The sequence below is a fragment of the Rhinopithecus roxellana genome, chromosome 1 (assembly GCF_007565055.1).
Source record: "Rhinopithecus roxellana isolate Shanxi Qingling chromosome 1, ASM756505v1, whole genome shotgun sequence".
In the NCBI taxonomy this organism is placed as follows: Eukaryota; Metazoa; Chordata; class Mammalia; order Primates; family Cercopithecidae; genus Rhinopithecus; species Rhinopithecus roxellana.
In genome coordinates this window covers 130,211,478-130,223,673 of record NC_044549.1, presented here as the reverse complement: position 1 = coordinate 130,223,673, position 12,196 = coordinate 130,211,478, and the positions used below count along the sequence as shown (strand labels likewise).

Here is a 12,196-nt window from a genome sequence, read left to right as displayed (position 1 = left end):
CATGCTGCTACATTCTAATAAATATTGTTGTTCCCCCCAACAATTGTGTTTTTCTGTGTCCATGATTTTGCTCTCACTCTTCTCTTTGCCAGGTTTGACTTTTCTATTGACATTTCCCCTTGTCAAAATTTCTGCACGGGCTTTAAAACTTAGCTTAAAAGCTATTCTTCTCATTTCTTTTCAAATTCCCTCTCTAACCAGTTGAATTAAAATTTTCCAGTGTGCTTCTGTAATCATTTGTGCCTTTATAATAGCAGTCATTATATTATGCCTTTTGTTTAAGATGTGTCTGTCTTTTCCTTCTTGTTTCTAATTTTCTTAAAGACACTTATAGCATCTTACACATGGTGAGTACTTAGGAAATGAGAGCTGAGTTAAAGCCAGAGGAATGACTATGATTTGATAACCGTATGTGTTGTAAAAAGCCTGTTATACAAAACCATGTCTTCAAGGAACTGCTTGATACAAGGCCGAAGCCATTCACTTCATTGGTCTGTGTGATAGCTAACTTCTTTGGGCTACCTTGACTCTCAGGTGTCTTACTCTCAAACTTCAAAGCAGCTCTCTTCTTCCGTTGTTGATGGACAGATTTTTAGTAGCGCTATTTAAATTTAACTGTACAAGACCAGCCTGGCCAACGTGGTGAAACTTTGTCTCTATTAAAAATAGAAAAAATTAACCAGGTGTGGTGGCACACGCCTATAGTCCCAGCTACTTGGGAGGCTGAGGCAGGAGAATCACTTGAACCCAAGAGGTGGAGGTTGCAGTGAGCCAAGATCATGCCATTGCACACAAACTTGGGCAACAGAGTGAGACTCCGTCTCAACAGCAACAACAAAAAATTAGTTGTAGAAGGGTTCTCTAAGAATTCCTGAGGGAAACATGATTAATATTTCTTTGAAATACTACAGTTTACATCTCTACCTCTTTATCATTCAGTTCTCATCCAAATTGTGATAGAAATAGGCCAGAAATCACTGAAATGTTTTCAGAGTATGCAAGTAGTTGTGCTTCTTCTAAATGGCGTTGAATTGAACTGTTGCACAGTCAATAAAAGAATCTTTTTATGAGTCTTCAGTAATGAGGCTATCCCCTCTTCTAATTATATATTTTTTTGCATCAAACCAGATGATGTATTGAATAAATGGTCTCCTTTGCTCCTCAGGTTATGGTGGAGAATTCAGACTTTACCCCCTCACAAGTAGGATGTCTCTTTACCTTCCTTGCTCGGCAACTTGCAAAGCCTGACAACACCTTGTTTGTAAACAGAACACTTTTTGATCAGGTAAGTGTCTAGCAGTGAAAACTAAAAGGTTTTTTCCTGTTTACTGTGCACAGTTCCCTGGATTACACTGTTTCCTGATGTGACAGACTATTGGGTAAATACCTTATCAAGGAGAGACCTGTTCAGGTTTTGGATCTAAATTGAGGGGTATGTGTATGTGGGTGTATGGGTATGTTTTGTGGAGATTGGTTTATAGAGATTGTGTTCTCTCAATTATTCTGTTGCTCTGAATTGCCTAGAATTCTTTGCTCAAGAGTTTCCCAATTTAAGAATCTCCCCCATCTCACAGGTAGTAAGAATATTATGACCATCATCTGGAGAAGAGATTACTTTTGTAAAATCTCAATTTACTTACAAATGACTTTGAAGGTATCTTGTGATCCTGCTTAAATATCTCCTATTTTTCCACAGGTGGCAAAGAAAATACTTTTTGTCTGGAGAAAGTAACTAAAAATGACTAGCATTTTTTGAGCACTTCACAATGTTCCAAAACCTTATGTGTGTCTGTTACCTTAGTCCTCTCAAGAGCTCTAAAATAGGGACAGTTATACTCCTTTTATAGATGAGGAAACTAAAGCCTGGAGAGATTAAGTAATTCATGTAAGGTCATACTTAGTAAGTGTTACTATTAGCAGTAAATATTAAGTCTTAATAGAGTTTGTGTCCAAATTCAAGTGGCCTGACTCCTAAGTTCATGCTTTGCTAGGTCCATGGTATCATATCAGGAAACTTAAAGTTAAGGTATATAGACAACACTGCCTTATAGTTATGTTTCTTTTCTCTCTCTCTCTCTTTTTTTGAGACAGAGTCTGGCTCTGTTGCCCAGGCAGGAGGGCAGCAGCATGATCTTGGCTCACTGCAACCTCTGCCTCCCAGATTCAAGTAATTCTCCTGCCTCAGCCTCCTAAGTAGCTGGGATTACAGGCGCATACCACCACGCCTGGCTAATTTCTTGTATTTTTTGTAGAGATGGCCAGGCTGGTCTTGAACTCCTGACCTCAAAGTGATTCGCCCTCCTCAAACTTCCAGAGTGCTGGGATTACAGACATGAGCCACTGCGCCCAGCCTCTTAGAGTTATGTTTCGAAAGAGTAAAGAAATACGTACACAAGGGCTGCCTCAACCTCCCAAAGTACTGGGATTACAGGCAGGAGCCACTGCACCCGGCCTCTTAGAGTTATGTTTCTCAAGAGTAAAGAAATATGTATGTAAGGCACATATTAAATTGTTAGCATACCTGAACCTGATGTTACATATACTAGGCTAATCAGTTGGGAAGGTACCCTATACCTGTGGTATTTGTTTTGGCTGGGTGTGAATAAGTTGGTTATTTGAAAGGGTAGTTATTACTTTTATTATGAGAGTATTAATGTCTACATGCTGATATCAAATAAAAAATACTTTTTCTTTGGCCAGGTCCTTGAATTCCTTTGTAGTCCCGACGATGACTCCCGACACTCTGAAAGACAGCAGGTATGAACTACTAGAACTCTATTTGCTAAAAAATAGGAAAGAAGAATAAGCCAGAAAGAATTCTTCTGTGCTAGACCTCACTACACATGAGGGGCAATGACTTGTGCCAAACCCTAATACGAAGTTAGAGTCAGTGGGAACCAGAAAATAGAGTGGATGGTTGTTAGGGTACATGTATAAGAAGCTTTTATCAAACTAAATTCCTAGGTAGACTGGATCTGTCTTGCATCTACCATGACATCAAAGAAACTACTTCATCTTCCCCTATTGTGTGGCAACAGCTAGGACTTCTTGTACGCTGCATTCCATTGGCATCATTAATCTGGTAACTACTGCTAGCTGCTGTGGTCCTGAAACAAAAAAGCTACAGGGTCCTGAGTATTGACATACCTAACTTTTGAGAGTGCCCTAAAACCCCACTGCATTAGAGCTGACCATTCTGGAGACTAGAATCCACCTGTCCCTCCACTAATTATTGTGAGACAGTAACTGTTTGAGTACCACTTCTTTTTATTCATGCCACTTTCTTGAAGTTGCCTTCAGGAGTAGGATTCTTTAAAAAGCATACCCACCATGATTGTGGGCACTAAAAGAGTCAACCCATTTTGTATTGATAGCCAAATTTTGTCAGGCAAGTAAACTAGTAAAATTAAGAACCACGAGAGCTGTGCGGAAGTATGGTTTTGTGGCACTGTGGTAATCATACACAGCTGGGAAGTTGAGACTATCGGATAGCAACAGTGACCCCTTTATCTGCACAGCTATGGCGCAGTGACTACTGCAGAGTATCCTAGGTCAGAGAACAGCTGGTAAAATTTTGGTTGTCTCTTAAATTTTATTGAATACAAATAGTAATATGGGCCCCCTCATTTCAGCTGCGTAGTGTGGTAAAAATTATTTATATGAGCCCCAATATTTTTGTTTCCTTTTTATTGTGGTAAAATCGACATAACACATAATTTACCATTTTAACCGTTTTTAGGTGTATGCATCAGTGGTATTCACATTATTGTACAATCCTCATCACCATCCATCCCCAGAACTCTTTTATCTTCCCAAACTGAACTACCATACCAATGAAATCGTAACTCCTGCTCACTATTTTCTCCTCCCCACTCCTTAGTAACTACCAGTCCCTATGAATTTTACTACCTTAGGTCCCTCACATAAGTGCAGTCATACAGTATTCATTCTTTTGTATTTAGCTTATTTCACTTGGCAGAATGTGTTCAAGGTTCATACATGCCACAGCATGCATGTATCAGATTTTCTTCCTGCTGAATAGTATTTCGTTGTATGTATATACTACATTTTGTTTATTCATTCATCCACTGATGGACATTTGGATTGTTCCACCCTTTGGCTATTTTGAATAGTGCTGCTATGAAAAGCCATAATTTAAAAAAATTAACATATAAACATGGATACCAGCTGTGGGTAAACAGATTGTAAAGAACCATAAGACATAAAAGTGAGACAAAAATTCACTTCTTGAAAGAATATATACGGACATTTTAGCTTAGCAGAGAGTCAGCTCAGTGTCTCATAGGGCTTCATTCGTAAACTCTGTGGCGTTCTTTCCATGTTTGAAAAGCGGAGCCATTTATCTTTTTATAGGGCTTAAATGCAGTACGATCAAGTTTGTAATGTCAGTCTAACCCCTTCCATATGTGACAGCAAGCCAAAATATCATCAACTGAGACTACAAAAGAAAAAAATTAGAAGTTATAGTCTACATGGCTGAATGCACTCTTAAAGAGCTAGTAAATTCTCCAGTGTTTTTACTCATTTATTTTTAAATGTTCAGGTCCTTTTAGAATTGCTGCAGGCTGGAGGCATAGTTCAATTTGAAGAGAGTCGCCTCATCCGGATGGCAGAAAAAGCTGAGTTGTAAGTTGTTTTGAGGCGTATATTAGTTTGCCATAGAAATATTAAATTACATTTCTCTAACTTAAAGCCCAGTTTATTGATGCATTGCTGCTTTTTTAATTAAGAAAGATTATACAAATAACAAAAAACTAAGTCCTTTTAATTGAATTCTAGAAATTAGTAAAATTTGCAGAAATCGATAGGGCAAATAGGAAGCTTTTATGTAATTGTTTAAACATAAAAGTGAAATAGCAGTCTTGTGATGTTTTATTTTAAATTTTTCCTTTAATATTTCCATGTTTCATAAATTTTTTATGGTTACCTTAGCTATATTAGAGACAATGTAGTATTTGACATAGCAAATAAGAGAATATCACATTACTACTTATCTAGTATGCTGTATTTATATGATGTAATTCTGAACTTTATGTAAAATTTTTGTAAATTATCAGTGTCTAACATATTCACTATGTCTTATGTGATACATTATTGCTTTAGTATTTCTTTTGTATTCAGCATTGAAATTTCTTATAATATTTAGCAGCCTCTTGAACCTGTAGTTAAAGGAATGGCAGATATTCATCTCCCTTAGATATTCACTGTAACTTTATTTAACAGTAGAAATCACATCTATTATATTAATTTTTCTTTTCTTTCTTTTGAGACAAGGTCTCCCTCTGTTGACCAGGCTGGAGTGCAGTGGTGTGATCATAGCTCACTGCAGCCTTAACCTCCTGGTCTCAAGCAGTCCTCCTGCCTCAGCTTTCATAGTAGCTCGGATGACAGGCACATGCCACCATGCCTGACTAACTTTTAGGTTTTTTTTTTTTTTTAGAGACGGGGTCTTGCTATGTTGCCCAGGCTGATCTCAGACTCCTGGTCTCAAGCAATCCTCTTGCCTCAGCCTCCCAAAGTGCCTGGCAGGAGCCAGGACACTTGGCCCACTTTTCCTAATACTAACCTGTGTGCCAGAGCAAATGTCTCAAAAACCTGCCTGTTTGGTACACTGAAGTTTTTCCCTTTACATTCTAGCTATCAAATTTGTGAATTTATGTATGAAAGAGAACACCAATATGACAAAATTATTGATTGCTACTTACGTGACCCTCTGAGAGAGGTGAGTCGAGACACTGCTTTACCCTTTTTTCTTACTCAGCTTTCCCTCTTATTGAGTACAAATAACTGTTGAGTAGAAATATTTGTGCATGTGTATGAGCCAAATGTACATTGATAATTAAAACAGATACAGTTCTTGCAGTTTTGGAATGTATGATTTAGTAATGGAGACTGACAATTAACAAAGCCAAATATGATTACAAATGGAGATAAATGCTAGGGAAGAGAAACCGAGTGCAACTTTAGAGGATAATGGGGAACTGACTTATGCAGAGTAGCCAGGGGAGGAATTTCAGAGAAAGTGACATATAAACTGAGTTTTGGAATCTGAGAAGCCCGTGAAGGAAAGAGTCAAGAAGAGTGTTCCAGGATGGGAAACTGTATATGCAAAAGACCTGAGGTGGGGAAAATTGACATGTTCAAGGAGCTGAGTAGAGATCATATAGATGACGTGAAATATAGGTGGAGCATAATAGACAAGGGCAGGAGTGGTTTGAGCTGAAATTGGGAATGTGGACAGTGGGATCCCCAAAAGCCAAAGTGTGATATTCCTTCATTAGGTCACTGAAGATTAATAAATTGAAACCAAAATTAATTAGAACAGCTTTTTGCTTCTAAGAGTCTACCCTAAATTTTAAACAATTACCCTTTCTTTTTAGGGGCAGAGTTTTCCATCAGTTAACAATCTCCAGATGGTTTTTCATCTTCAAATGATAGGTGTTTACCAAGACTGGTTCAGTTGGTAGGGACTAAATCTTGAGTGAGTGAATGAATAAATTATATTGTCTTGTGCTCTTCAGGAAGAAGTCTTTAATTACATTCACAATATCTTATCCATTCCCGGACACAGTGCAGAGGAGAAGCAGTCTGTATGGCAGAAAGCAATGGATCATATTGAGGTACCGATGTGCAAAACTTCACACTTTACCATCTGAATGGTCATCTAACCCAAGTTAACTTTATGCCAACTAAACAATGGCATGTATCATATTAAGTTGATTTAATTTAGGGTTAAAATGTTTTTCATGTAATTATTCTACCTCATATTTGTATTCATAAAGTCTGTGTCACACGCAATCTATTACATCATGACTTCTGAAACTAGCCCATGTTCAATCAGCTAGTGACAAACTAGTATTAGTGCATTTTTACAAAGTTCCTAGAATGATTCTGAGAATACTACTTGTCCTTTTTTCCTAGTATGTGATGGGTGCCATACCCTCCAATCATCTAATGGACTTTTAGAAAAATTACTGCAATTATGTATTTCTCTTCCTTATATAACAGGATGATGATTCTGACCTAGCTGTGGTCAACTAATTCACTGATTTTGTTGATGCCTGCTATTTTACAGAGGATGCACGTGTTCACTTCTATTGAAACAAAAAGTTCTTATTAAGAAACAATGCTTCTAGTTATACAAATAGACTACCTGTGTGATGAGGGCTGTGATCACAATGTGTTCTGAAATGGGACCCAAAAATCACTTCTTACTTGAGTTTCCTTATGTTCATAACATACTCCTTACCCCAGAATCCAACAGAACTAGCAGTTTTGTTGAAATCTATTATTCTTATGATTTATGTTATTTTATCTATTCTATTCTGTTTATTTCTGATTATTGAAAAAATAGTAAGAAAAGAGGTAATCCTCTTTTGGAAATAACATTTAGACTGAGGTAATCCTAGTTTTGGAAATAACGTTTAAACCGAGGTAATCCTAGTTTTGGGAATAACATTTAAACTGAGGTAATCCTAGTTTTGGGAATAACATTTGTATTTACAGAGTTGCTCTTGTTCTCCTCATAGCAAGAGTCAGGTGGTGGATTTAGAGATGTAGTAAAGATATGATTATTCAACATGTTTGAACATTGTTTATAGATACGAAAAACTATAAGAAAGGATATGATGTGGATACTTTGTTTTAGTTCCTGAAGGTTGTAAGGTTTAGAAAGATCAGAGGTGTGAATAGCATCTTCTTGTGAAGTATCTGACATGAAAGGTGGTATAGCCAGTCATGAGATATGTGGTCTGAAGTAATTTCCACACTGCTGTATATAGGATTGAGAACATGGAATATATTATTTAATGTTGTTATATTCCTGCTAACAACAGATGAATATATCATGGCAGGATAACCCAAGAAGTCATTCTCGGATTTTGTGTTTCATATTTTTTCTCTTTAATCATTTAGTACTCTTTTTCATCCTCCTCTTCAAGTCTCCATGGTTATATTATGGTTCAGTTCTCATTTCACCTCATCTGCATTATACAGTGGTTTGAGCACATGGATTCCAGACATCAAAAATGAAGCCACATCTCTGCATTATGTGAAATGTGATAAATTAATCAATGAGCAAACAGATTACTCAGCAAAAAGCTCAAGCTGGGGAAGCAAGAAGTATTTCTGCTGCACAGTAATTATTTTTGCTGACTAGTTTTTCCCACATCTGCATATTTTTCACCTTGAACTTTTTAATATCTCTTTTTTTTTTTTTTTTGAGACTGGAGTCTTGCTCTGTCGCCCAGGCTGGAGTGCAGTGGCTGGATCTCAGCTCACTGCAAGCTCCGCCTCCCAGGTTCACGCCATTCTCCTGCCTCAGCCTCCGGGTAGCTGGGACTACAGGCACCCGCCACCGCGCCCGGCTAGTTTTTTTTGTATTTTTTAGTAGAGACGGGGTTTCACTGTGTTAGCCAGGATGGTCTCGATCTCCTGACCTCGTGATCCGCCTGTCTCGGCCTCCCAAAGTGCTGGGATTACAGGCTTGAGCCACCGCGCCCGGCCTTTTTAATATCTCTTAGGGCCACAATGACAGGTGTATAAACTTTTGTTGAAGGACTTCTATGTCTTCAGTAATGTAAATATAATCAACATTAAATACATAGGACAAAAAGTCATAATGAAGTTTTCTGACAAGATACACTTAGTTTATAGCTTAGTGGTTCTTAACACATTTGGGGCTCTACACTGTTTCTGAGACTCTAATGAAAGATTTAGTCTTATGCCTCATAATATTGCACATGTACATGGATATTATGATTCTGTTTAAAGTTTCAGGGATCTACAGATCCCTAAAAGTCTTTCTTAGATGACGAATCTCTGGTTCAGATGGTTTTTTGAATATGAAAGGTTTCATTAGATTGTGTTGACATTTTATATTTTGAAATTTATAAAACATTCAAAAAAGTACGTAAAACACATATACAGCTTAATTAAAAATTAAAAAGCAAACATCCCAGGTCCTGAACAAGAAATATTATATTTCTATACCTCAGACTTTTCCCATGTATTCTTTTCTGATCACAGTTTTTTTCTTCCGCCCTTCCCCCATGTAGCCATTATCCTGGTTTTTGTGACAGTTTCTTACCTTTTTGTATGCTGTTACTACATGTGCGTGCATCCCTAAATATATGTTTTTGTTTTGCCTATTCTTGAACTTTGTGAAAATGAAATTGTACTTTATTTTCTTATTTTTGCCCAGTATTTTGTTTGAGAAGATTGTACATTTTGTTTTATGTAGCTACAGTTGATTTTTATTGTATAGTATTCCATTTTATAAGTATATCACAGTTTAGCCATTCTACTGCTGCTAGACATTTCAGTTGTTTCTAGTTTTAATTATTAAGTATAGTCTGTTCATAATCATTCTTTTATGTGCATCTTGAGCATAGCCACAGACATTTCTCTAAGGCAGTGATTCTCAGTTTCATCCCCAAACCAACAACACAGCATCAGCTGAGAATTTGATAGAAATGCAAATGCTCCACTTCACACCTCCTGAATCAGAAACTCGGGGTGAGGCCCAGCAATCCCCTAAGATTTTTTGATGTATGCTAACTCATAATCTCTGCTCTAGAGTATATAATTGCTAGTTAGTTGAGATTAATATTTTAAATTTCACTGGATGCCAGCACTGTATGAGAGTTCCTACGGACTCTGTATCCTTAGCAAACTTTAAATCTTTCCCGATCTAGTGGATGTGTAATGATATCTAATTATGTTTTACATTTACCTTTCCTTAATTACTAATAAGATTGACAGCCTTTTCATATGTTTATTGGGCATTTAAGTTTTCTGTTTTGTGAAGTGCCTGCTGAAGTTTTTTGCCCACTTTTCTATTTGAATGTCTCATACTTACTGCTTTGGAAGATTTCTTTATGTATTGTGGATGTTAGTCTTTTATCAGCAATATATTTTGCAAATATCTTCTCCCGTTCTGTGGCTTTTCCTTTCAATCTTTTTGTGTTTTTTTTTAAGTGGTCAAAATAATAATTTTCCCCCCTCCACTTTATGTCCTGCTTTCTTTCTTATTTCTTTTTAAGCTTTGGCTCTGAGTTCCACCTGAAAGTAATTTTTGTACATAGTATGAGATAGAAGTTAAGTTAGTTTTTTAGAATACAGATGCCCAATTTTCCCAGCAGCAGTTATTTTTAAAGGTTGACTTTTCCTGTTGCTCAGCAATGCTACCTTTGTGATGGGTATATCAAGGATCTATATGCGTAGTCTGTTTCTCTGGTCCTTCTGTTCCATTGGTCTGTTTGTCCATCTCTGCATCAGTACCACACTATTTTTAATATTGTTGCTGTATAATGAGTCTTGATATCTTTAACAGAATTTTGTCTATTATTGACTTTTGATACTTGCAAATACATTTTAGAATCAGCTTATTAAGTTCCACTAAATTTTTTTTAACTTTGTGATTATGACAGGCATTGCACTGGATCTATCAATAATTTTGAAGATAACTTGCAGTCTTTACAATATTGAGTCTTCATATCTGTGTATGGTATAATCCTTTAGTATCTTCCTATAAAGTTTTATTTTTATTTATTTATTTTTTTTGAGACAGAGTTTTGCTCTTGTTGCCCAGGCTGGAGTGCAATGGTACAATCTCGGCTCACCACAACCTCCACCTCCCAGGTTCAAGCGATTCTTCTGCCTTAGCCTTCCCAAGTAGCTGGGATTGTAGGCATGAGCCACCAAGCCCGGCTAATTTTTTATTTTTAGTAGAGATGGGGTTTCTCCATGTGGGTCAGGCTGGTCTCGAAGTCCCGACCTCAGATGATCTGCCCACCTCAGCCTCCCAAAGTGCTGGGATTACAGGCGTGAGCCACCACGCCCAGCCCCTATAAAGTTTTATAATACCCTCTATGGAGACTTTCCATCCTTTGTTTTCATTTTGTTTGTTTTGTTTTGTTTTTCTGAGACAGAGTCTCACTCACTGTGTCGCCCAGGCTGGGGTATAGTGGCACCATCTAGGCTCACTGCAACCTCAGCTTCCTGGGTTCAAATGATTCTCTTTCCTCATCCTCCCTAAATAGCTGGGATTACAGATGTCACCACTACTCACAGCTTATTTTTGTATTTGTAGTAGAGACAGGATTTTGCCATGTTGGCCAGGCTAGTCTCAAAGTCCTGACCTCAAATGATTCACCTGCCTTGGCCTCCTAAAGTGCTGGGATTACAAGCGTAAGCCACCATGCCCAGCCCCATTCTTTGTTATATTTACTGTCACAACTTCATATTTTTAATGCTGTTGTTAATGGCATTTTTAAAAATTTCATTTCTGCGGGTCACGGTGGCTCACTCCTGTAATCCCAGCACTTTGGGAGGCCGAGGCGGGCAGATCACGAAGTCAGGAGATCGAGATCATCCTGGCTAACACGGTGAAACCCTGTCTCTACTAAAAATACAAAAAATTAGCTGGGCATGGTGGCGGGCACCTATAGTCCCAGCTACTTGGGCGGCTGAGGCAGGAGAATGGCATGAACCTGGGAGGTGGAGCTTGAAGTGAGCCGAGATGGCGCCACTGCACTCCAGCCTGGGCAACAGAGCAAGACTCTGTCTCAAAAAAAAAAATTCATTTCCAACATAAGTATGTTTGCTATAAGGATTTTTATGGAAGTTTTCTTCTATTTCTAGTATGCCAAGAGTCCTCATGAATGGATTTTGAATTTCATCATGTTTTCTTCCTTATTCTGTTTTTGTGTTACATTTTATTGATACTAAACCAACCTTGATTTTTGCAGCTAAGTGCAACTTGATCCTGATATATTATTCTTTTTATACATTGCTGAATTTCATTTTTATTTAGGATGTTTGTATCAATATTGTGGTTCAGATTTATCTGTAATTTTGTCCTACTGGGTTTAGTTATCAAAATGTTACTAGCCTCATACAATGCACTGAAGAATTTTTCTTTTTTCTGTTCTCTGTTGTAAGAGGTTTAGTTAAGGTTGGGATTGTTTCTTCCTTAAATGGTTACTAGAACTTACCAGTGAGGCTATTTGAGCCTACAGTTTTTCATATGGAAAGTTTTTACTCATTCAGTTATTTTAATAGTTAAAAATCAAATCGGGGCATACACGGTGACTCATGCCTGTAATCCCAGCACTTTGGGAGGCCGAGGCAGGATGATCTGTTGAGCCCAGGACTTCCAAATCAGCCTGGGCAA

The 12,196-nt window shown here is 37.6% G+C and overlaps 1 protein-coding gene across 3 annotated transcripts in view; it reads left to right on the top strand.

The window, feature by feature from the left end:
* VPS8 (VPS8 subunit of CORVET complex) overlaps positions 1-12,196 on the top strand; it is a 263,309-nt gene that overhangs the window by 114,955 nt on the left and 136,158 nt on the right. For all 3 annotated transcript variants that reach the window (XM_030931118.1, XM_030931123.1, XM_030931127.1), the window contains 5 exons: positions 1,166-1,285; positions 2,701-2,757; positions 4,565-4,647; positions 5,659-5,743; positions 6,543-6,641. In XM_030931118.1, coding sequence (XP_030786978.1) covers positions 1,166-1,285; positions 2,701-2,757; positions 4,565-4,647; positions 5,659-5,743; positions 6,543-6,641 — 444 coding nt within the window. The remainder of the gene's footprint in view (positions 1-1,165; positions 1,286-2,700; positions 2,758-4,564; positions 4,648-5,658; positions 5,744-6,542; positions 6,642-12,196) is intronic.